The sequence below is a fragment of the Mobula hypostoma genome, chromosome 8 (assembly GCF_963921235.1).
Source record: "Mobula hypostoma chromosome 8, sMobHyp1.1, whole genome shotgun sequence".
Classification (NCBI taxonomy): Eukaryota; Metazoa; Chordata; class Chondrichthyes; order Myliobatiformes; family Myliobatidae; genus Mobula; species Mobula hypostoma.
The window spans coordinates 56499722-56527073 of record NC_086104.1 but is presented as its reverse complement, the minus strand read 5'-3'; the positions used below and the strand labels follow the sequence as shown (position 1 = coordinate 56527073).

The 27352-nt window shown below is 43.1% G+C and overlaps 1 protein-coding gene across 2 annotated transcripts in view; it reads right to left on the bottom strand.

Annotated features, from left to right (window-relative positions):
- sptbn1 (spectrin, beta, non-erythrocytic 1) overlaps window positions 1–27352 on the bottom strand; it is a 308382-nt gene that overhangs the window by 179992 nt on the left and 101038 nt on the right. For both annotated transcript variants that reach the window (XM_063055879.1, XM_063055881.1), the window contains exon 3: window positions 5259–5452. In XM_063055879.1, the coding sequence (XP_062911949.1) occupies window positions 5259–5403 (145 nt within the window). In that variant the 5' untranslated portion in view covers window positions 5404–5452. The remainder of the gene's footprint in view (window positions 1–5258; window positions 5453–27352) is intronic.

The following is a 27352-nucleotide window of genomic DNA, read 5'->3' as shown; positions in this document are numbered from 1 at the left end:
ATGTACTAGGACTTGTTGGCTTTAATACTAGATGCAACTTAAACCAATTCTGCAGATGATAGTTTATACTACAGCAGTAGAACTAGGAACTCAAACCCAGCACGAACCTTTTGATCTATAGGCAGCAGTGATCCCTATCCTCCTGTACATATTACAGCCATGGACTACCTTACCCTACAAAGATTGAGAAGCATCACCATTGCTGCCTACAAAATTCAAAGATTCAAAGTACATTTATCATTAAAGAAAATATAAATTATACAACCTTAAGATCAGTTTGCTTACACGTAGCCACAAAGCAAGAAACCCAAAAGAACCCAATTAAAGTTAAAAAAAATAATAAAAAGACCAACACCTGATGTGCAAGAGAAAGGGGGGAAAATACCACAATCATGCAAACAATTGAACCGAAAAACAAAATTCTGAACCAAATTGAAACCTCAGATCCAACCCCAGAGCAGCCTGGAGCAGGCCCAAAGCCTCGCTTATCAGTTCCTCATATTAATGGACACGGATGCACAAAATGCTGCAAATCCTGATAAGTCAACCAATGTCTGTGTCTTCACCCAGGCCAACTTCCCAGCGTCAAAGCTCAAATGACAGTTCACTGGCCTGACTCACAAAACCAGCATTTGCTCCATGCTTCCTAGTAAGAAGAAATTATTTGGTGGTCAGAGGAAATTATTCAATGAGGTCCTCAAAGCAACCTTGACTATGTATTAAATCTTAAACATAAAAGATTCTGCAGATACTGGAAATATTGAGCAATACATTAAATGCTGGTGGAACTTTAGCAAATCAGATAGCATCTATGGAGGGCAACAGGAGTCCTTGGGATACAACCACACAAAATGGAAGCAGAGTGTTTGAGATGCCATTGAGAACTTCAAGTCGCTTTGTTGAGATTACAGAGAAATCCACTTGAAAAAGGTGGAGGAAGCATACCCACCTCACCTGCCCAGCAGTGCCAAACTCTATAGGCCCCACAGTGGCCTAATCATCCATTTCAGAACCTACAAAAGTGAAAAGGAACCAAGCCATCTGTGACATATATCCTTCCTACTCACTACACACTTGATCTACTAAATATTGCTGGTGGTTACTGCAGTTACTCTGCCCTGCCCAAACAAATGTGTATCAATGCATAAAGTTAATATAGTTAAAATGCTAGTGATTTAGAACTGTGAAAAGTCTTTAGTACTAATTTTCTTACACAAAATAATAGAGCACAATACGGCCAATACTGTGCTATATAAGCATACTTCACAATCTAACACTTCCCTTCTACACAGTCCATAACCCTCTATTTTTCTTTTATCTGTATGCCTATCCAAGAGTGTTTTAAATTTCCCTACTGTATCAGCCTTTAACACCATCTCCGACAGTACTTTCCAGGCACGACACACTCTTTATATAAAAAAACCTTCATCTGACATCTCTCCTAAACTTTCCACCACTCACCTTAAAACAAATGTCCTCTAGTATTGGCCACTGCTACCCTGGAGAACGGTGCTGGTTGTCTACTCAACGCATGTTTTATCACTCCTTATTCTAGACGTCTTTTCAGCTGAAAAGAATCTACTTTTAAATAGAAATCCAAGTTCCCTTCATATCCATATTCCTTGCTTCAGGCAGCACTCAACTGAAACATCAACAGTGTTCAACGTGGGAATATATCGGAAGAACAAAACAGGCATGGTGGTACTAAAGTTCATAGGCATAAGCTGTAGCAGTAAATCTCAGGATTGGTGCCTTTTGGTTGGTGTGTTCAGTTTGCTGGAGAGAGAGGCACTACCATTCCCCCCAACTTTGTGTTCAGGCGACCGTATTTTAAAGCTTTCTTTCATGCAGTCCTAGTCTTTGGCAAATGCACACAAAATTATCTTTTAAGTGGCACCTCAAACAGGTGCTATTTGTATCTGCATTAAGCAATTTTTTTTTTTAGCTTTTTCACTTTTACTGAGCACATGTGTCCTGCCTTCCATTTTAGGAGATGAAGAAGCCAGCTGGCATCAATAAAACCCCTGTTCATCCACATTGCATTAATTCAGACTCGGGGTAGTTACTTGGCAGATGAACCCCCAAACTTTGAAACATGTATCCATAGACAAATGGCATACACTGGTTTGGAAAGATCAACATGAAATTATTACAGTTATTGCATCAACTTTTTACTTGCTCCTTGCCTGAGTGAAGGTAAGTTTTTCCAATTGACTGAACTTGCCAAATTTCTTCAGGGACACACTTTGGGTCTCCGAGTTTATTGTTGTTTTAATAATAATAATAATAATAATAATAATAATAATAATAAGGAAGCCCACACAAATCAAAAGCAATCCTTGAAAGAACATTTCTCTTTTGGGATTATTTCCTTTCTTTTTGTTTCTTTACAAACACACATTGATACCTATTCTTATGTGTTTTTAAGCATAAGTAAATAATTCAGTTTCCAAACTGTCTGGTACTGGGCCCAACTATTTCCTAAATTTTTGATGAACTACTTAGCACTGAAAGAGTTACTGGCAAATTAAAGAATACACCTGCATTTACAAGGTATTGTATTACATTCTCAGGCAGCTACACAGCACTTCACTCAATTATTTTCAATTGATTTACCAGCAAATACAGCAACAAAAAGGCAGAATACTACCATCAACACCCACAAAATGCTGGAGGAACTCAGTAAGTCAGGTAGAATCTATGGAAATGAATAAACAGTCGACGTATCAGGCCAAGACCTTTCTTCAGCACTAGATGACAGAATAAGAGGTGGGGGGAGGGGAAGGAGTACAAGCTACCAGGTGAAGCCCGGTTGACTGGGGGAGGGGATAGCAAGGAAGAAGCTGGGAGGTGATAGGTGAAAGAGTAGAGGACTGAAGAAGGAGTCTGATAGGAGAGGAGAGTGGACCATGAGGGAAAGGGAAGGAGAAGGAGCTCTGGAGGGAGGTGATGGGCAGCCGAGGAAAAGAGGCAAAGGGGGCCAGAGTGGGGAATTGAAGAAGACAGCAGTACTCAGAGAGTTTTCTTTTGATGGCATTGATGGAGAGAGAAGCAGAAACAAGAATGCACAAACAAATTCTCAAACACTGAAGCACCAAATCTTGAAATGGCTTTTTGTGCTAAAAGTATTCTGACTGTGTCAGAGACTGGGTTTGCTAAAATTTTATCATTTAGGGGACATTAACTCAGAGATAACAGATCATGTTAGGTTGCAGCAGAAGACAAGCGGCCAAATTATTGGTGGGGAGGCACAAGCGTACACACAAACAACCTGGTGTGCACAAAAAAATTGGTGGGTACACGCAATGACATCAAGCAATACTCTTCTGACATTATGTCAGAAGACATTGAGCTAAACACTCAAATGCTGCATGCTTCATTCATTTTGGTCTAAAGTTGTCGATGTCGTCAGTCACCAGTCTTCCTCTGACACAGCACCCCAATATCTGACTTTCTTCCGCACCTTCTGAAGCAATCTTCTTGTTAATATCTGTCCCAATGTGCAATTTTCTGCACTTACTCTGATCTCTGCACTGTGCAATACCACAAGGAAAAGTCTACTTTGTCTACAGTGCCTTCCTTGATGGCTGCCTGCTCAGTGGATTATCAAGCAACTTCCAGCAGCCAAAAGTCATGAGCTAAATTCAGCTGCAAATTTGACCAGATGTCACAATTTGCATGTCCAATATTAACTAGAATCTTAAAAATCTTGAAGATACAACATCTGTTTACTTCAATTCTAAAGATCTACAGGTGCAAACTTGAAAACAAGGCAGCTTCCAATTCTTAACTTCTGAAGCGAAAGTAATCTGAGTTGTAATTACAAACTTGCACCACTGAAATAGCAGGGCAGACTTCCCAGGACAAAAAAAGTAAGTAGCAAGCCAACATGATAACTACTGGAATAATAATCACTCTTTGTACTTTCCAGGAGTGCCCTCAGAGCTCAGTGGTTGGAGTGGGGGAGTGATTGTGAAAGCAGGAAATAACTTATTTTTAAATTCAAAACTGTGACTTTCAGGTGCGAACCTTTCATCACATTAGTGCTCATATCTTGATTGCAGGAAACTTTGGCTTGAAAAGCACTGTATATTTTAAATGATGAAAGATTGAAATATGCTGATTTTCGGACAGGTAATAGCTAATATGGAGCTACAGCAAGAAATCAAGTCAAATGATGTGGTGGTCTTTACCACAAGACGATTTGAATCCAAGAGGAGAGACGGCTTGGTCTAAATGCATAGGGACCTGGTGGGAACTCTCTCCCGGAATACTATCTGGCTTCATTTTGGACAAGTTGGCGTGGGAATGGGATGTGGAATTTACATGGACGGCCACTGAGAGATCGTGGCTGTTGCAGCATATGGAGCAAATGTGTTTGACAAAACAGTACCCCAATCTGCGCTGCATCTTACCGATGTAGGGGAGGCCACACCAGAGAACCAGATGCAGTAAATGACCCCAAAAGATTCGCAGGTAAAGTGCTCCCTCACCTGGAAAGACTTCCTAAGGCCCTGCACGGTGGTGAAAGAGGAGGTGTAGGGGCAGGTGCAGCACTTGTCATGGTTGCAGGGATAGATGCCAAGAGCAGACCTCTGAAGGTCGACGAGTGGATAAGGCAGTCACGGAGAGAGCAATCCCTGGGGAAGGGAACAATGTGCCTGGTGGTGGGATCCCATTAGATGTAAAAATGCCTGGTCTTTCAGGAGTGACATTAAGAAATACTTCCGCAGGCACAAACACAAGAGATTCTGGAGATGCTGGAAATCCAGAGTAACACACAAGATGCTGGAGGAACTCAGCAGGTCAGGCAGCATCTATGGAAAGGAAGGCCAAGATCCTTCAAAAGGACTAGGAAAGAAGGATGAAGAAGCCAGGTGGTGGGGTCAAGGAATGAAATGGTGCACTCCTATTGCTTTCTAATTCAGTGCAGCAAATTTCCCAATGCCATTTGTGGCACACTTTATATAGGCAGGGTAGACGTGGATAAAGGATGAATATTCTTAAAGGCTGTGATTTTAACCTTGATTGCTACACATTGAGTCCTGCTAAAGAGTAATACTGCTGAATACATTCACTGTGTCTTTGCACTTGCTCTTTTTGATAACACAAAATGAGTGTTTGATTAGTTAAAACTGCTGCATAATCCAGAAGGAAGGAAATGCACAAGCAAATTTGCAGAAATTAAAAGAAAATATATTCTTTTATCTCCTATTTGATCAGAATGTTATCCTGATTTAATAGATTAATGCACATACCTGCTAAGGCCTTAATACGGGATCGCTCAAACAGCCGAGCAGAGCTGTTTTCATTATCCCATTCTTCTACATCCCAGCGGTTGTTGACATCACTGTACTGCTGCTGAATGTCAATGTTGTCGTAGTCTGTTGCTACTGCCGTCATCCTGCTGTCTTCGTTGTCTCTCTACATGAGCTGCCTTTCACAAGCGGTTCTGGAAATGAAGGAAAACAGAATTTTAGAACACACGGCTGCATCATTTCCAATCCCTTTAATGCAAATACGTACAAGGATCTACACAATTTCTATCTCGCTCAATACCAGATCAACATTTAAGTAAGACGACCAGAGAATCAACAATTGTGAACTGGGTAATGGCAAGTTCAGCGTGGCACTGGAGTGGATACAATCCCAAATGCAGAACATTTAGCCTGATCCAAGAACATTGTCAACTGCCAAGGAAAAGGTCATAGTTCCACTGTACATATACATTGTTTATTTTTTTAAATCTGTTAGAAATACTGAACAAATTAAAAAAAGATTAGATCATTTATAAAATCAAGTGTACACAAAATGAAGATGGTGCATTTAACAATATTTATCTAAAACATAAGAAATTCTGATCACCAACTACTAGGCATTTACTGAATGTCTATAACCACTATAAGAATTTTCTTTTTTTGATCTGCTGTTGGGAAGGCCTCATTTATAAATAAAAGGTAGTCATTGAGATACTGATTTTTGACTAGACCAAGAATATAACCATATAACAATTACAGCACGGAAACAGGCCATCTCGGCCCTTCTAATCCGTGCCAAACTCTTACTCTCACCTAGTCCCACCGACCTGCACTCAGCCCATAACCCTCCATTCCTATCCTGTCCATATATCTATCCAATTTAACTTTAAATGACAACATCAAACCTGCCTCAACCACTTCTGCTGGAAGCTCATTCCACACAGCTACCACTCTCTGAGTAAAGAAGTTCTCCCTCATGTTACCCCCATACTTTTGCCCTTTTATTCTCAACTCATGTCCCCTTGTTTGAATTTTCCACACTCTCAATGGAAAAAACCCATCCATGTCAACTCTATCTACCCCCTCACAATTTTAAATACCTCTATCAAGTCCCCCCTCAACCTTCTACGCTCCAAAGAATAAAGATCTAACTTGTTCAACCTTTCTCTGTAACTTAGGAGATGAAACCCAGGCAACATTTTAGTAAATCTCTGCTGTTCTCCCTCAATTTTATTGACATCTTTCCTATAATTCAGTGACCAGAACCATACACAATACTCCAAATCTGACCTCACCAATGCCTTATACAATTTCAACATTGCATCCCAACTCCTATACTCAATGTTCTGATTTATAAAGACCAGCATACCAAAAGCTTTCTTCACCACCCTATCCACATGAGATTCCACCTTCAGGGAACTATGCACCATTATTCCTAGATCCCTCTGTTCTACTGAATTCTTCAATGCCCTACCATTTACCACATATGTCCTATTTTGATTAGTCCTACCAAAATGTAGCACCTCACATTTTTCAGCATTAAACTCCATCTGCCATCTTTCAGCCCACTCTTCTAACTGGCCTGAATCTCTCTGCAAGCTTTGAAAACCTACTTCATTATCCACAATGCCACCATCTTAGTATCATCTGCATACTTACTAATCCAATTTACCACCCCATCATCCAGATCATTTAATATATATGACAAACAACATTGGAGCCAGTACAGATCCCTGAGGCACATCGCTAGACACCCGTCCTCCAACCTGACACACAGTTATCCACCACTACTCTCTGGTGTCTCCCATCCAGCCACTGCTGAATCCATTTTACTACTTCGATATTAATACCTGATGATTGAACCTTCCTAACTAACCTTCCGTGTGGAACCTTGTCAAAGGCCTTACTGAAGTCCATACAGACAACATCCACCGCTTTACCCTCGTCAACTTTCCTAGTAACCTCTTCAAAAAATTCAATATTTGTCAAACATGACCTTCCACACACAAATCCATGTTGGCTGTTCCTAATCAGACTCTGTCTATCCAAATAATTATATATACCATCTCTAAGAATACTTTCCATCAATTTACCCACCACTGACGTCAAACTCACAGGCCAATAATTGCTAGGTTTACTCTTAGAACCCTTTTTAAACAATGGAACAACATGAGCAATATGCCAATCCTCTGGCACCATCCCCGTTTCTAATGACATTTGAAATATTTCTGTCAGAGCTCCTGCTATTTCCACACTAACTTCCCTCAAGGTCCTAGGGAATATCTGTCCGGACCCGGAGACTTATCCACTGTTATATTCCTTAAAAGCGCCAGTACTTCCTCTTCTTTAATCATACTTTCCATAACTACCCTTCGTGTTTCCTTTACCTTACACAGTTCAATATCCTTCTCCTTAGTGAATACCGAAGAAAAGAAATTGTTCAAAATCTCCCTCATCTCTTTTGGCTCCGCACATAGCCGTCCACTCTGATTCTCTAAGGGACCAATTTTATCCCTCATTATCCTTTTGGTATTAATATAACTGTAGAAACCCTTTGGATTTATTTTCACCTTACTTGCCAAAGCAGCCTCGTATCTTTTTTTTTTTAGCTTTTCTTGTGCACATGTTGGTAAGAAGAGTGCAAAAGTAGGCAATAAAAACAATGTGACAAGAAGTTGTTAATACAAAAACATACCAGGTAGGAATTCAAGCCATTAGAATGTGTTTAACTGTTAAATAAGGTCAAAGCTATTCTCACCTACCAAGTAACCCCTCACTCTCTTGCTTATGAAGAAACCATCGAAACCTGTTTCAATTCAATAAGAGTATTCCAAAAGTCTCACAACTCTGAGGAAAAAAAAACATCTCATCTCTGCCTTAAAAAGGAAGCATCTTATTTATGAACCTAGGCTCTGTTATTTCCCTCAAAGTGCTTCTCATTCTTCTAAACTCCAACAGACGCCTAGTTTATCCAACCTTTCCTTGCAAGACAACCTGCCCATTTCAGTTATTAGTCTAGTAAACTTTGAACTGCTGCCAAATACATTCACATCCTTCCTAAAATGACAAGCAGTAAATGGAATGCAGTACTCAAGAAGTGATCTCACCAAACGCTTTATGTAAACAGTACCATAACCTCTTGTATTTGGTTTTCCTTGCAATTAATATTTTGAAACATAGAAACATAGAAAACCTACAGCACAATACAGACCCTTCAGCCCATAATGCTGTGCCGAACATGGCCTTACCTTAGAACTACCTGGGCTTACCCATAGCCCTCTATTTTTTTAAGCTCCATGTATCCATCCAGGAGTCTCTTAAAAGACCTCCACCACCACCGCTGGCAGCCCATTCCAGGCATTCACCACCTTCTGCGTAAAAATCTTACCCCTGACATCTCCTCTGTACCTACTTCCAAGCACCTTAAAACTATGCCCTCTCGTGCTAGCCATAGTCATACTCTGAGCGTTTCTATTTACTATGCTTGCTTTTTGGTCTTTTAGAAAAAGAGTATACATGTTTAGATTTTATCTGTCAAAATGAACAATTTTGAACTTCCCCATGTTACGCCATTGTTTACTTAATTATCTGCATGTCTCTGTCATCTCTCTGTGTCCTTTCTACAACTTGCTGTCCCATCTACCTTCATATCATTTATAAAAACTGTAAAAGTTGAAGCCCCAGTACCAATCTCTGTGGTACACCCTTCACAACATTTGTCAATCAGAACAAGACTCATTTATAGAAATATAGAAAACCAACAGCACAACACAGACCCTTCGGCCCACAAAGCTGTGCCGAACGTGTCCTTACCTTAGAAATTACCTAGGGTTACCCTTATCCCTCTATTTTTCTGAGCCCCTCTTCATTTCCTGTTAGCAGAACTATCTTCCACCTGCACCAATATGCTAACTCCCAGAACATAAGCTTTACTTTTTCCACAGTAATACTTGATGCAGCCCATATCAAGTGGTCACTGAAAATTTAAGCACAGTCCATTCTTAATGGTTCTCCTTGGTTGTTCTTCAGCAACATTACATTACTTCAAACAACTTAAATAACTTCTGAATATCATTTCCCTTTCATTAAACCATGCTGACTTTGCCAGGGTACATTGAATTTGTCTACAACTTTGACAGTTCTAAGACAGACATCAAGCTAACTGGCTTGCAGGTTATGCTTTCCATCTCATGGAGTCATATGGTTCATCTGTGCTGAACCATTTAAACCGCCTACTCCCATCGACCTGCAATGGGACCCTTGGACCACCATACCCCTACCATCCACATACCTATCCAAACTTCTCTTAAACATTGAAATCGAGCTTGCACACACAACTTGACTGGCAGCTCATTCCACACTCTCACAACCCTCTAAATGACGTTTCCCCTCATGTTTCCTTTTAACTTTTCACCTTTCACCCTTAACTCATGACCACTATTTGTAGTCCCACCCAACCGCAATGGAAAAAGCCTGCTTGCATTTACCCCATCTATACCCCTCATAATTTTACATACTTCTATCAAATCTCTTCTCAATCTTCTACATTCTAAGGAATAAAGTCCTAACCTATTCAATTTTTCTTTGTAACTCAGATCCTCCAGATCCAGCAACATCCTTGTAAATTTTCTCTGCCCTTTTCAACCTTATTTACATCTTTCCAGTAGGTAGGTGACCAAAACTGCACATAGTACTCCAAATCAGGCCTCACCAATGTGTTATGCAACTTCAACATAACACCCCATCTTCTGTACTCAATACTTTGATTTATGAAGGCAAATGTGCCAAAAACTTTCTTTACGATCGTATCTACCTGTGAGGCCAATTTCAACTAATTACGGAGCTGCATTTCCAGATCCCTTTGTTTTACCATACTCAACAGTACGCTACTGTTCACTGTGTAAGATCTACCTTAGTTGGTCCTACTGAAGTACAGCACTTTGTACTTGTCTGCATTAAATTCCATCTGCTATTTTTGGCTCATTTTTCCAGCTGATCCAGATCCTGCTGCAAGCCATGATAGCTTTCCTCACTGGCCACTACACCCCCTAGCTGGTGTCATCTGCAAAATTTCTGATCCAGTTAACCACATTATCCGATTGTTGATATAGATCACAAAAAGCAAAGGATCTAGCACCAATCCCTGCAGCATTCCACTAGTCACAGGTCTCCATTCAGAGAGGCAACCATCTAGTACCACTCTCTGGCTTCTCCGAGAAAGCCAATGTCTCATCAAATTTACAACCTCATCTTGAATACTGAGTGACTGAACCTTCTTGACCAACCTTCCATGCAGGACCTTGTCAAATGTCTTGCTAAAGTCCATGAAGACAACATCCACTGTCTTGCCTTCATCAACTTTCCTGGTAGCTTCCTCTAAGAAAAACTCTGTACCATTGGTTAGTCTTGATCTACCATGCACAAAGTCATGCTAACTATCCTTAATCAGTCCACGTCTATCCAATTACTCATTTATCCGGTCCCTTAGAATACCTTCCAACAACTTACCCTCTACTGATATCAGGCTCACCAGCCTAATATTTCTCGGTTTATTTTTAAGAGCTGGAAAAGCTGGATTGCAGGTTTGCAGGATACTAATACAGGAAATATGTTTGCCTGTTTTCAACCTAATGGAACCATCCCCATAGTTTAGAAATTTTGTGTAATTAAAAACATCAACTTCTTTTAGGAACCCATATCAGTTTGCGGGGACATTTCAGCCTACAGCTCCAGAAATTAGTTCTGTACCACTTCCCTAATGATTATAATCCTTCCCTTTCCTCATTCCAAATTTACATTTACAACTAGGGTATAATTTTTATTGTTCATTGTAAATTTAGATTGATGTAACATTTCTGTTTTTTTCCCCCATTTTCACTCTATTTCCCATTAATTCCATTAAGAATACCGTGAGAAGACATATAATAGATAGATATTCAAGGATTTGTGCACAAAGAATACTCAAAAATATAATAAATAACTTACTAATGTTCTGAAGCATACATCCTGTTACAGTAAAGGCCAAGAGGTTAATAAGAAATGGGAATGTAAAAACGTCAGCCAACCAGTACTGTAAAAGTAAGGCAATCTGTATAAATGAAATAATTTTACACAATGAAAGAGAATCGTTTCTAAAATACGAGTTTAATCTTACTCAAATAAGAACCACAATATCTAGGGCAAATAAGCCTTGGTAAGTTATCTGCAGCATAAAGGGTTTAAAGTATCTTATATTGAAATAGCCACATTACAGCCACTAAAACATGGAGAAACATTGAATCCAGTCCTCAGCGTCACTGACAAAGGATCAGAAAAATAATCTTCTATTTATGGTCTTTACTAACTATTTAAAGGGAAGAAAAAAACCTAAAATTAAATGTTATCCTCCCTCTTACTCATAACTAACAATCTAATAAATCCTTTTATTAAGATGAAAATGTAAAGTCTGTGCTCGTAAGGAATTTCTGTAATCCAGAAATACATTGCAAATGCTTTCAGCCAGAATAGGATCATGTTTGACTGCTCCATTACATGTCAGTATTGTTTGGAGAATCAACACTGGTAGCTTGCAATGTTAACTGCAACCTAAATGCTGTGTCTCGGTGCCACCACCCCTATTCCACAATTATTTTGCTCATGTTTCCCCATACGTGTCCTCATGTTTTCTCCACTCTCACAATTTACTACACACCCCCATTTCCCTGATGCCTGCTGTGAGTGCTTCTTGCAATTCTCTTGTTGTTTCAGGACTCACAGGGTAAAATAGAGCAGAACAAATGGGCTGAAAGACAGAAAAATCAAGGTTAGCAAAGACAGAAAGGTTACTAGTCTCAAGGACAAAAACTTGCAGACATCGATAAATTTGCCCACGCAGCCAAAATAGAGCCTATAGCAGAGATGGGAACTACGCTTTTGATACTGTTAGAATAGACATGGCTGTAGACCCAGTTACAGACCCAAGCGAGGTACTTCATTTCTTAAAGCACAGATGATTTCAACAAACCCCTTGAGGCTATCAGAGCAACACAGTGAAGATCAACAGCTAGAAGAGTTGACTCTAAAAGCATCACCTTGTGACGAACAGCCCCTACTTCAGTACAACAGAAAGTGATCTACCAATAAAATTCCCACCTCCCATTTAGAGGTTTAATTGCAGCTCTTGTCATGAATCTTCACTAAAGATCAGTGAACATGTGTATGTTTGGAATCTACCAGTCGAGCTCAATCATGAAAATATGTTTTTTCACACATTACATCACGTTCACTACTCATTTACCTTCTGACTGCTCAATCTGCTTTCCTTTAGCCACACAATCCTCACCCTCATCTCTTCTGCCTTCAGTAGCTAATACAGGTTGACCACCGATCTTCTGGCACCCTCAGTTCCTGAACCTTGCCAGCTTAACATTTTTGCCAAATTAAAAGAGGTCACGCAATAATAATGGCAAAATGGACTGTAGAAGCTTAAAAAGGATTATTAATTAAGCAAATGTGTTTACAAAGAATGTTGCTTCTTGGTTATCCTTCTAAACATTTCATCTCCCTCTCTGTAGCGTTTCTTGCATCAAATAAAAATTCATCAGCTCTTGTTCCGTCACAAGGGTATGTTTCTCTAACCCTTTGATCAAATCACCCAACAACTCAATCAACTTGTCAATATTAAATCTTCCAGTTTCATCCATTTCATCATCACTGGCATTTTCATCACTTGCAGTGTTTTTATCAGAATTCAGAACACTGTCTATCATTTCCAACTTCGTAAGGTGATGCACAACAGATGTTTCATCGTGACAATCATCCATTCCCATAGATTTTCTTCATTATGACTACTTGTGATATCTTTGAAAGCAGGTCCTATAACCCTTTTTGCATACACAAGCAAATTATGAACAAATACTTTCTTCTTTGGTACATGAAATCCTGTAAAATCATCACCTAGCTTTTCTTCAGGCGTATTATCAAGGCAGGCCACAACTTATGACAGCCATTCTTTAGTGTTGAAGGTTCTACCTCATCCCACCCTCAAACAATGAACTAAATAACATCCTTCACGTTAAATTTTTAATTAAATGCCTGTATAGCATTGCCAGCATTCTCTTCATCTAACAGACGTTTCATGGAAAGTAGGCGATATTTGGCCTTTAGAGAGTGCAGCATTCCTTGGTCTTGGGGTTGGATAAGCAATGCACAGTTTGGTGGTAAATGCACTGTAAAAACATTATTCCTACTTTGGCATCTAGCTTTGGGGAGAGCTAAACGATCATCTAAAATAAGAATAATTTTGTAATCTTTGGGTAGCCCTACAATGTGCTCTGGCTTCTGGCACAAAATATTTCTCAAACCACTCAGCATAATATCGGTGGTAATCCGGCCATTTTAACTTGTGCAATGTGTCACTGGGTAAATTTTAGCTCCTTTCAAGGCCCTTGGGAATTCACTTTTTCCGATCACCAGTGGTTTCTATCTGTGAGTAGCTGCTGCATTGGAGTACCCTAAAATGGTAACTCGGTCCTTAGACTGCTTGAATCCTGTGGGATCTTCTTGGTTTTTTGTTGCTAATGTTTTCCTGGGTGTGCACTGCCAGTATAATGCAGTTTCATCTCCTTCATGGTTTGCAGACTGTTTTTCTCCACACACTTCAAGTATGAAAATTCTATGGTGCTTCTTAAATCTTTGAAACCATCCTCCATGATAGTTGCACGCACATTCTAATTTAAGTTCTTTATGGAACAACTTAGCTTTGTTTATTATCATACTGTCTGACAAGTCGTCTCCATCATTCCAACACTGGCGAAACCATTCAATTATCACTTGATCATGCTCAGTGCTCTTACCAACTTCCAAACTTTCGAAGTTTTTCTAATGCTCATTTGCTTTAGCAAATCACTGTTTGCATAGAATTGCAACATTTTTCTCTCTCTGGTGCTTTATATCGTACATAATTGATGAACTAATGCCATATAAGTCACAAAGTTCATACACACAAATACCTTGGACCAGTTAGTTCAACATTTCAACCTTCTCTTGGATTGATATAGACTGATGTTCACATTTTCACCCCCACTGGTACTTGCAGTTATCTTAGAAGCCATAGCTAGGGTTAAATTTACGTAAAATAAGCACAAAACTACCACCAAGAAGTGCAATGAAAATAACAAAAGTAGCATGCTTTTATCAAGAGGTACAGTTGATGTTTCGGGCCGAGACCCTTCGTCAGGACTAACTGAAAGGCTTTTCATTCCAGGATGAGGGAGGTGTCCTTTTTTAAAGAAAGGGGCTTCCCTTCCTCCACCATCAACTCTGCTCTCAAATGCATCTCCCCCATTTCAAGCACATCTGCTCTCACTCCATCCTCCCGCCACCCCACTAGGAATAGGGTTCCCCTTGTCCTCACCTACCACCCCACCAGCCTCCGGGTCCAACATATTATTCTCCGTAACTTCCGCCACCTCCAACGGGATCCCACCACTAAGCACATCTTTCCCTCCCCCCCTCTCTCTGCATTCCGCAGGGATCGCTCCCTACACAACTCCCTTGTCCATTCGTCCCCCCCATCCACCCCCACTGATTTCCCTCCCGGCACTTATCCGTGTAAGCGGAACAAGTGCTACACATGCCCTTACACTTTCTCCCTTACCACCATTCAGGGCCCCAGACAGTCCTTCCAGGTGAGGCAACACTTCACCTGTGAGTTGGCTGGGGTGATATACTGCGTCCAGTGTGGCCTTCTATCTGTTGGTAGACACGACGCAGACTGGGAGATTGTTTCACTGAACACCTACGCTCTGTCCGCCAGAGAAAGTGGGATCTCCCAGTGGCCACACATATAGTACGTGTGCCTGCAACACTGTGTGTCCGACAGAGTGATCAGCAGCACTGGGGCTCCACAAGGGATTGTCTTGTCTCCCTTTCTCTTCACCATTTACACCTCAGACTTCATCTACTGCACAGAGTCTTGTCATCTTCAGAAGTTTTCGGATGACTCTGCCATAGTTCGATGCATCAGCAAGGGAGATGAGGCTGAGTACAGGGCTACGGTAGGAAACTTTGTCACATGGTGTGAGCAGAATTATCTGCAGCTTAATGTGAAAAAGACTAAGGAGCTGGTGGTAGACCTGAGGAGAGCTAAGGTACCGGACCCCTGTTTCCATCCAGGGGGTCAGTGTGGACATGGTGGAGGATTACAAATACCTGGGGATACGAATTGACAATAAACTGGACTGGTCTAAGAACACTGAGGCTGTCTACAAGAAGGGTCAGAGCCGTCTCTATTTCCTGAGGAGACTGAGGTCCTTTAACATCTGCCGGACGATGCTGAGGATGTTCTACGAGTCTGTGGTGGCCAGTGCTATCATGTTTGCTGTTGTGTGCTGGGGCAGCAGGCTGAGGGTAGCAGACACCAACAGAATCAACAAACTCATTCGCAAGGCCAGTGATGTTGTGGGGATGGAACTGGACTCTCTCATGGTGGTGTCTGAAAAGAGGATGCTGTCTAAGTTGCATGCCATCTTGGTCAATGTCTCCCAACCACTACATAATGTACTGGGTGGGCACAGGAGTACATTCAGCCAGAGACTCATTCCTCCAAGATGCAGCACTGAGCGTCATAGGAAGTCATTCCTGCCTACGGTCATCAAACTTTACAACTCCTCCCTTGGAGGGTCAGACACCCTGAGCCGATAGGCTGGTCCTGGGCTTATTTCATAAATTACTGGCATAATTTACATATTGCAGTGTAGTGAGAATGCCAGGCAGGATGTTGGAATGCTCCTCTTGCAGGATGTGGGAAGTCAGGGAGCCCTCCGGTGTCCCTGACAACGACACCTGCAAGAAGTGCATCCAGCTGCAGCTCCTGACAAACCGCGTTAGGGAACTGGAGCAGGAGCTGGATGACCCTCGGATCATTCGAGAGAATGAGGAGATTATAGATCGTAGCTACAGGGAGGTAGTTATGCCAGTGGAGCAGAGGACAGGAAATTGGGTCACTGTCAGGCGTGGGAAGAGGAAAGGGCAGGCAGAGCAGGGTTCCCCTGTGGCCATTCCCCTCAACAACAAGTATACCGCATTGGATACTGTTGGGGGGGATGACTTACCTGGGACAAGCTGCAGTAGCCGGATCTCTGGCACTGAGTCTGGCTCTGCAGCGCAGAAGGCAGGGTGGAAAAAGAGGAGAGCGGTAGTGATAGGGGATTCGATAGTTAGAGGTGCAGATAGGAGGTTCTGTGGTTGTGACAGAGAATCCAGGATGGTTTGTTGCCTCCCGGGTGCCAGGGTCAAGGATGTCTCTGATTGCTTGCATGACATTCTGAAGGGGGAAGGTGACCAGCCAGATGTCGTGGTGCACATCGGTACCAATGACATAGCAAGGAAGAGTGAGGAGGTCCTGGAGAGTGAGTATAGAGAGCTTGGTAGGAAGTTGAAAAGCAGGACCTCAAGGGTGGTAATCTCGGGATTGCTACCTGTGCTAGGTGCCAGTGAGGGTAGGAATAGGATGCTCCGGAGGACGAACAAGTGGCTGAGGAACTGGTGTAGGGGGCAGGATTACAGATTTCAGGATCATTGGGACCTCTTCTGGGGCAGGTGGGACCTGTACAAGAGAGACGGGTTACACTTGAACTACAGGGGGACCAATATCCTTTCAGGGAGGTTTGTTAGTGCTATTGGGGAGGCTTTAAACTAGATTTGCAGGAGGATGGGAACCAGAGTGCCAGAGCTGACAGTGTGGCTGGGTGAAAGTAAATGATGTTGGAAGTTTAAGCAAATCCACTGATAGAAAGGTTGTGAGTGGCAGTAAAAATCTTCTGAGGTGTATATATTTCAATGCTAGGAGTATTGCGGGGAAGGCGGATGAGTTGAGGGCGTGGATTGACACGTGGAATTATGACATTATAGCAATCAGTGAAACTTGGCTACAGGAGGGGCAGGACTGGCAGCTTAATATTCCAGGGTTCCGATGTTTCAGATGTGATCGAGGCAGAGGAATGAAAGGTGGGGGAGTAGCATTGCTTGTTAGGGAAAATATTACAGCAGTGCTCAGGCAGGACAGATTAGAGGGCTTGTCTACTGAGTCCTTATGGGTGGAGCTGAGAAACAGAAAAGGTATGGCCACATTAGTGGGATTGTATTACAGACTATCCAATAGTCAACGAGACTTAGAAGAGCAAATCTGCAGAGAGATAGCAGGCAACTGCAGGAAACATAAAGTTGTGGTGGTAGGGGATTTTAATTTTCCATCCATTGATTGGGACTCCCATACTGTTAGGGGTCTAAATGGTTTAGAGTTTGTAAAATGTGTTCAGGAAAGTTTTCTAAATCAATATATAGGGGGACCAACTAGAGGGGATGCAATATTGGATCTCCTGTTAGGAAACGAGTTAGGACAAGTGATGGAAGTCTGTGTAGGGGAGCACTTTGGTTCCAGTGATCATAACACCATTAGTTTCAATTTGATCATGGACAAGGATAGATCTGGTCCTAGGGTTGAGGTTCTGAACTGGAAGAAGGCCAAATTTGAAGAAATGAGAAAGGATCTAAAAAGCATGGATTGGGACAGGTTGTTCTCTGGCAAAGATGTGATCGGTAGGTGGGAAGCCTTCAAAGGGGAAATTTTGAGAGTGCAGAGTTTGTATGTTCCTGTCAGGATTAAAGGCAAATTGAATAGGAATAAGGAACTTTGGTTCTCAAGGGATGTTGCAACTCTGATAAAGAAGAAGAGGGAGTTGTATGAAATGCATAGGAAACAAGGAGTAAATCAGGTGCTTGAGGAGTATAAGAAGTGCAAGAAAATACTTAAGAAAGTAATCAGGAGGGCTAAAAGACATGAGGTTGCCTTGGCAGTCAAAGTGAAGGATAATCCAAAGAGTTTTTACAGGTATATTAAGAGCAAAAGGATTGTAAGGGATAAAATTGGTCCCCTTGAAGATCAGAGTGGTCAGCTATGTGCGGAACCAAAGGAAATGGGGGAGATCTTAAATAGCTCCTGGGTACTCAGAGGCTCCATCTTCCTCTCACCCCAACCCTCCCCTCTCCATTGACGCCCCCAGCCTCCCCCCTCCCGCCTCTGATCCCAGCTCTCAAGATTCCAGCCTTGAACTCCAGGCCGGGTCTTTATGTGCTGCTGTTGTGACTCCCGTCTCCCCTTCCCCCATCACCACTCCGCAGCCCCATCTTCCTCAGATCCCACCGTCAACTCCTGGGCCCTCAGAGGCTCCATCTTCCTCTCACCCCAACCCTCCCCTCTCCATTGACACCCCCAGCCTCCTCCCTCCCGCCTCTGATCCCAGCTCTCATCCGTGCCGAGTCTTTACCATCCCCTCCGACCTTCAACTGTCGGAGGCAGAACGCTCAGTTCTCAGTAAGGGCCTCACGTTTGTCCCCCTTCACCCACACCTCAGCGAGTTCCGTGTTCGCCACGATGCGGAACTTTTCTTCCGCCGTCTCCGTCTCCGAGCCAACTTCTTCAGCAAAGACTCTTCCACCCCCACCGATGACCCCTTCTCCCGTCTTCAACCCTCCTCTTCTTCATGGACACCCCGCTCTGGTCTTCTGCCTGCTCTGGATCTCTTTATCGCTAATTGCCGACAGGACATCAACCGTCTCGACTTCACCGCACCTTGTCCCCATTCCAACCTCACTCCTTTGGAACGCTCTGCTCTCCACTCCCTCCGCACTAATCCTAACATTATTATTAAACCCGCTGATAAGGGGGGGTGCTGTTGTAGTCTGGCGTACTGACCTCTACCTTGCCGAGGCACAGCGACAACTCGCGGATACCTCCTCTTATTTACCCCTCGATCGTGACCCCACTAAGGAGCACCAGGCCATTGTCTCCCACACCATCACCGACTTTATCCACTCAGGGGATCTCCCATCCACTGCTACCAACCTTATAGTTCCCACACCCCGCACTTCCCGTTTCTACCTCCTACCCAAGATCCACAAACCTGCCTGTCCTGGCCACCTATTGTCTCAGCTTGCTCCTGCCCCACCGAACTCATTTCTGCATACCTCGACACTGTTTTATCACCCCTTGTTCAATCCCTTCCGACCTATGTTCGTGACACTTCTCACGCTCTTAAACTTTTCGATGATTTTAAGTTCCCTGGCCCCCACCGCTTTATTTTCACCATGGATGTCCAGTCCTTATATAATTCCATTCCCCATCAGGAAGGTCTTAAAGCTCTATGCTTCTTTTTGGATTCCAGACCTAATCAGTTCCCCTCTACCACCACTCTGCTCCGTCTAGCGGAGTTAGTCCTTACTCTTAATAATTTCTCCTTTGGCTCCTCCCACTTCCTCCAAACTAAAGGTGTAGCTATGGGCACCCGTATGGGTCCTAGCTATGCCTGCCTTTTTGTTGGGTTTGTGGAACAATCTATTTTCCGTGCCTATTCTGGTATCTGTCCCCCACTTTTCCTTCGCTACATCGACGACTGCATTGGCGCTGCTTCCTGCACGCATGCAGAACTCGTTGACTTTATTAACTTTGCCTCCAACTTTCACCCTGCCCTCAAGTTTACCTGGTCCATTTCCGACACCTCCCTCCCCTTTCTAGATCTTTCTGTCTCTGTCTCTGGACACAGCTTATCCACTGATGTCTACTATAAGCCAACTGACTCTCACAGCTATCTGGACTATTCCTCTTCTCACCGTCTCTTGCAAAAACGCCATCCCCTTCTCGCAATTCCTCCATCTCTGCTGCATCTGCTCTCAGGATGAGGCTTTTCATTCTAGGACGAAGGAGATGTCTTCCTTTTTTAAAGAAAGGGGCTTTCCTTCCTCCACTATCAACTCTGCTCTTAAACGCATCTCCCCCATTTCACGTACATCTGCTCTTACTCCATCCTCCCGCCACCCCACTAGGAATAGGGTTCCCCTGGTCCTCACCTACCACCCCACCAGCCTCCGGGTCCAACATATTATTCTCCGTAACTTCCGCCACCTCCAACGGGATCCCACCACTAAGCACATCTTTCCCTCCCCCCCCCCTGCATTCCGCAGGGATCGCTCCCTACACAACTCCCTTGTCCATTCGTCCCCCCCATCCCTCCCCACTGATCTCCCTCCTGGCACTTATCCGTGTAAGCGGAACAAGTGCTACACATGCCCTTACACTTCCTCCCTTACCACCATTCAGGGCCCCAAACAGTCCTTCCAGGTGAGGCAACACTTCACCTGTGAGTCGACTGGGGTGATATACTGCGTCCGGTGCTCCCGATGTGGCCTTTTATATATTGGCGAGACCCGACGCAGTCTGGGAGACCGCTTTGCTGAACATCTACACTCTGTCTGCCAGAGAAAGCAGGATCTCCCAGTGGCCACACATTTTAATTCCACATCCCATTCCCATTCTGACATGTCCATCCACGGCCTCCTCTACTGTAAAGATGAAGCCACACTCAGGTTGGAGGAACAACACCTTATATTCCGTCTGGGTAGCCTCCAACCTGATGGCATGAACATCGACTTCTCTAACTTCCGCTAAGGCCCCACCTCCCTCTCGTACCCCATCTGTTACTCATTTTTATGCACACATTCTTTCTCTCACTCTCCTTTTTCTCCCTCTGTCCCTCTGAATATACCTCTTGCCCATCCTCTGGGTTCCCCCCCACTTGTCTTTCTTCCCAGACCTCCTGTCCCATGATCCTCTCGTATCCCCTTTTGCCTATCACCTATCCAGCTCTCGGCTCTATCCCTCCCCCTCCTGTCTTCTCCTATCACTTTGGATCTCCCCCCCCCCAACTTTCAAATCCCTTACTCACTCTTCCTTCAGTTAGTCCTGACGAAGGGTCTTGGCCTGAAACGTCGACTGCACCTCTTCCTACAGATGCTGCTTGGCCTGCTGCGTTCACCAGCAACTTTGATGTGTGTTGCTTGAGATCTTAAATAGGTTTTTTGCGTCTGTATTTACTAAGGAAACTGGCATGAAGTCTATGGAATTGAGGGAATCAAGTAGTGAGATCATGGAAACTGTACAGATTGAAAAGGAGGAGGTGCTTGCTGTCTTGAGGAAAATTAAAGTGGATAAATCCCCGGGACCTGAGAAGAGTGTTCCCTTGGACCTTGAAGGAGACTAGTGTTGAAATTGCGGGGGCCCTGACAGAAATATTTAAAATGTCGCTGTCTACAGGTGAGGTGCTGGAGGATTGGAGAGTGTCTCATGTTGTTCCGTTGTTTAAAAAAGGATTGAAAAGTAATCCGGGAAATTATAGGCCGGTGAGTTTAACGTCAGTAGTAGGTAAGTTATTGGAGGGAGTGTTAAGAGACAGAATCTACAAGCATTTGGATAGACAGGGATTTATTAGGGAGAGTGAACATGGCTTTGTGCGTGGTAGGTCATGTTTGACCAATCTATTGGAGTTTTTTGAGGAGGTTACCAGGAAAGTGGATGAAGGGAAGGCAGTGGATATTGTCTACATGGATTTCAGTAAGGCCTTTGACAAGGTCCCGCATGGGAGGTTAGTTAGGAAAATTCAGTCACTAGGTATACATGGAGAGGTGGTAAATTGGATTAGACATTGGCTCAATGGAAGAAGCCAAAGAGTGGTGGTAGAGAATTGCTTCTCAGAGTGGAGGCCTGTGACTAGTGGTGTGCCACAGGGATCAGTGTTGGGTCCATTGTTATTTGTCATCTATATCAATGATCTGGATGATAATGTGGTAAACTGGATCAGCAAATTTGCTGATGATAAAAAGATTGGAGGTGTAGTAGACAGTGAGGAAGGTTTTCAGAGCCTGCAGAGGGACTTGGACCAGCCGGAAAAATGGGCTGAAAAATGGCAGATGGAGTTTAATACAGACAAGTGTGAGGTATTGCATGTTGGAAGGACAAACCAAGGTGGAACATACAGGGTTAATGGTACAGCACTGAGGAGTGCAGTAGAACAGAGGGATCTGGGAATACATATACAAAATTCCCTAAAAGTGGCGTCACAAGTAGATAGGGTCGTAAAGAGAGCTTTTGGTACATTGGCCTTTATTAATCAAAGTATTGAGTATGAGAGCTGGAATGTTATGATGAGTTTGTATAAGGCACTGGTGAGGCCGAATCTGGAGTATTATGTTCAGCTTTGGTCACCAAATTACAGGAAGGATATAAATAAGGTTGAAAGAGTGCAGAGAAGGTTTACAAGGATGTTGCCAGGACTTGAGAAACTCAGTTACGGAGAAAGGTTGAATAGGTTAGGACTTTATTCCCTGGAGCGTAGAAGAATGAGGGGAGATTTGATAGAGGTATATAAAATTATGATGGGTATAGATAGAGTGAATGCAAGCAAGCTTTTTCCACTGAGGCAAGGAGAGAAAAAACCAGAGGACATGGGTTAAGGGTGAGGGAGGAAAAGTTTAAAGGGAACATTGGGGGGGGCTTCTTCACACAGAGAGTGGTGGGAGTATGGAATGAGCTGCCAGAGGAGGTGATAAATGTGGGTTCTTTTTTAACATTTAAGATAAATTGGACAGATACATGGATGGGAGGTGTATGGAGGCATATGGTCCGTGTGCAGGTCAGTGGGACTAGGCAGAAAATGGTTCGGCACAACCAAGAAGGGCCAAAAGGCCTGTTTCTGTGCTGTAGTTTCTATGGTTTTTATGGTTTCTATTACTATTTAACTATTTATTACTATTTTCTATTACTATTTCTATTACTATTTATTATTTATGGTGCAACTGTAACAAAAACCAATTTCCCCCGGGATCAATAAAGTATGACTATGACCATAATTCCACATCCCATTCCCATTCTGCTATGTCTATCCATGGCCTCCTCTACTGTAAAGATGAAGCCACACTCAGGTTGGAGGAACAACACCTTATATTCCGTCTGGGTAGCCTCCAACCTGATGGCATGAACATAGACTTCTCAAACTTCTGCTAATGCCCCACCTCCCCCTCGTACTCCACCCGTTATTTATTTATATACACACTTTCTTTTTCTCTCTCTCTCCTTTTTCTCCCTCCGTCCCTCTGACTATACCCCTGCCCATCCTCTGGGTTCCCCCCCACCCTTTCTCCCCGGACCTCCTGTCCCATGATCCTCTCATATCCCCTTTGCCAATCACCTGTCCAGCTCTTGGCTCCATCCCTCCCCCTCCTGTCTTCTCCTATCATTTTGGATCTCCCCCTCCCCCTCTCAAATCTCTTACTAACTCTTCCTTCAGTTAGTCCTGATGAAGGGTTTCGGCCTGAAACGTCGACTGTACCTCTTCCTAGAGATGCTGCCTGGCCTGCTGCGTTCACCAGCAACTTTGATGTGTGTTGCTCTCATAATTTCATCCGAATTAAAAGAGGTGCCAAACCATCTGTTTCCAGAAAATCGGACATCAACTCTACTTGTTTCTTCCACTTTTGCTTGACCTGGATACTCATTTCATGCTGAATCCTTCATTCAGGGCTAATCATTAGGATGTCATAGATTTGGTGTTCAGAGTATTTACCTCTTCCTCCTATCATTTCTCTGTGAATTTTTGCTTTAATAATTCCACATAATTACAGAAACAAAATTTACCACCAGTTTTGTTCCCTCACATACAGTGCTTAAAAAGTACTCACTCCCCCCTCCCTTGGAAGTTTTCATGTTTTACTGTTTGACAACATTGAATCAGTGGATTTAATTTGGCTTTTTTTCACACTGAAAAAGACTCTTTTGTGTCAAAGTGAAAACAGACCTCTACAAAGTGATCTAAATTAATTACAAATATAAAACACAAAATAATTGATTGCATATGTATTCACCTCCTTCAATACCTTGCCTTGCCTAGCGCCCTAAACTCCTGGTGGAGACGTCGGGGAGCCGTCATGACAAGCTTTGCACCAGTCTGTTCCACCTGTTGTGGTTGTGCGCCAGAGCCTGAGTCACCGCAAATGTTTTCTCTGTCCATTCTTTAATGTTGTCTGTCCATCTTTTCCTTTGTCTACTTCTCCTTCTTTTCCCCTTCACAGTTCCTTGTCGAATGGTCTCTGCAAGGCCACTGGATCTTGTTACATGGCCGTACCATCTCAGCTTTCTTTTCTTCACTGTTGTGAGAAGGTCTTCATGAGGGCCAATGTGGTGCTGGATGGTTTTGTGGACCTGCTTGTTTGTGATATGGTCCAAGTATGAGATGTCCTTTAATGACACACCAAATCATCACTGGCGCAGCCAATTGGTTTCAGACATCACATAATTAGCTAATTGGAGATCACCTGTGTGCAGTCGAGGTGTTTCAATTGATTGTAGTAAAAATACACCTGTATCTGGAAGATCCAGCGGCTGGTGAGACAGTATCCTGGCAGAAACTACACTATGCAGACAAAAGAACACATCAAGCAACTCCATAAAAAGGTTTTTGAATAGTGCAAGTCAGGAGATGGATACAAGAAAATTCCTGAATATCACTGATGATCCCTTAAGTCAATCATCAAGTAATGGAAATAATATGGCACAGCTGTAAATCTGCCTAAAGCAGGCTGTCCTCAAAAACTGAGGAGACTAGTAACGAAAGCCACCTAGAGACCTATGACAATTCTGGAGGAGTTACAAGCTTTAGTGGCTGAGATGGGAGAGACTGCACATACAATAATTGTTGCCCAGATGCTTCACCAGTTGCAGCTTTATGGGAGAGTGGCAAAATGAAAACCACTGTTGAAAAAAATCTCTCATGAAATCTTGGCTAGAGTTTGCCAGAAGGCATGTGGGAGACTCTGTGAAGTCAGTTGGAAGAAGGTTCTATGGTCTGATGAAACGAAAATTGAGCTTTTTAGCCATCAGACTAAACACTATGTTTGGCATAAGCAAAACACTACACACCATCAAAAACACACAATCCCTGCCGTGAAGCATGGTGGTGGCTGCATCAGGCTGTGGAGATGCTTCACTGCAGCAGGCCCTGTGAAGGTAGATGGCAAAATGAATGCAGCAAAATACATGGAAACCTGATGCAGTCTGCAAGAGAACTGTGACTTAAAAAAGATATATTTTCCAGCAAGACAATGCCCCCAAGTCTAAAGCGAAAGTATAAAGACAAAGTTAATGTCCTGGAGTGGCCAGGTCAGAGTCCAGACCTCAATCCAATTGAGAATTTGTGGGTGGACTTGGAAAGGGCTGCTCACACATGATCTCCATGCAACTGACAGAGCTTGAGCAGTTTTGTAAAGAAGAACGGGGAAAACTTGTAGTGTCCAGATATGCAAAGCTGACAGAGACCTATCCACACAAACTCATGGCTGTAATTGCTGCCAAAGGTGCATCTATTAAATACTGACTTCAAGAGGGTGAATGAATATGAAATCAATTATTTTGTGTTTTATATTTGTAATTAATTTAGATCACTTTGAACAGATCTGTTTTCACTTTGACATGAGTCTTTTTCTGTTGGAGTGTCAAAAAAGCCAAATTAAATCCACTGTGATTTAATATAGTAAAACAATAAAACATGAGAACTTCCATGGGAGGTGAGTATTTCTTGAAGGCATTGTACATACATAACTGCCATTCCATTTTACAACAAACCAATTTGGGATGATAAATGCAATCTTTATAGTGGACAAAATGCACACCATCAGGAAGGGTAAGGTGAAGGAACACATATCAATCCTCACAGGGATCAGAAGTGGAGACAGTGAGCAATTTCAAGTTCCTGGGTGTCAAGATCTCGGAGGACCTAACCTGGTCCAAACATATCGATGTAGTTATAAAGAAGGCAAGACAGCGTCTATACTTCATTAGGTGTTTGAAGAGATTTGGCATGTTAACAAAAACATTCAAAAACTTCTACAGATGTACAGTGGAGAACATTCTGAGAGGCTGCATCACTGCCTGGTATGGGGGTGGGGGCGGGGTGCTACTGCAGTGGTCTCCAACCACCGGGCCGCGGATTGGTACCGGGCCGCAAAGCATGTGCTACTGGGCCGCGAGGAAACTATATGATTTGGCGATATGAGTCAGCTGCACCTTTCCTCATTCCCTGTCACGCCCACTGTTGAGCTTGAATGCACGCGAGGTCATTACGCACACGTCATCTATGTCAGCGCGGGAAAAAGATCAACTCGTCCAGCTTGCAAATGACAGTGGGCTGAAAAGCATGTTTGACATAACATCTCTGCCAGTATTCTGGATCAAAGACAAGGCTAAATATCCTGAGATAGCCACGAAAGCACTAAAAACTTTGCTTCCATTTCCAACATATCTCTGCAACGAATGCAACGAAAACTAAATTGCAGAACAGACTGGACATAAGGAACCCCCTTCGAGTATTGCTGTCTCCCATCACCCCTCAATAGGACTGTGTTGTTGCAGGTAAACAAGCCCAGGGCTCCCACTGATTCAGCGATATCTGTCTGTTGTAATGATTTTATATGTTGATACAAGGAAAATATGTGCGTGTGTTTATTAACCAAATGTTACTTAAAATGTTATGATACTATTGACTTATAAGTGACATACAGTAATTGACTTATCACTATATTCATGCGAGGAAAATATGTGCTGTGTGTTTAATATTAAATTCGTTAGATAAACCCTTTTAGAAACGAAATTGAGTGTATTAGCCACTAAAAAGTGACTTATAGTTGACTGATCTTCTATATTCCGGTCGTGATTAACAACCTCCCCCCCCCCACCTCCGGTACAGAATCGCCAAAAACGATTTGTGGAAAAACAAATCGGCACGTACGCGCACACAGGTGCCCGCGCAAGGCTTCATGGTAATTGTAGTCTTCTCGGGGTAAACAGAACGTATTTGACAGTTACTCTTGTCCGTTGGCAACCATACCCCCTCCCCCTCCCCGGGTCAGCCAGTCCGCAAGAATATTGTCAATGATAAACCGGTCCGCAGTGCAAAAAAGGTTGGGGACCCCTGTGCTACTGCACCGGACCGAAAGAAGCTGCAGAGGGTTGTAAATTTAGTCGGCTCCATCTTGGGTACTAGCCTACAAAGTACCCCGGACATCTTCAAGTAGCGGTATCTCAGAAAGGCATTGACCATTATTAAGGACCTCTAGCACCCAGGGCATGCCCTTTTCTCACTGTTACCTTCACAAAGGAGGTACAGAAGCCTGAAGGCACACACTCAGCAATTCAGGAACAGCTTCTTCCCTTCTGCCATCCGATCCCTAAA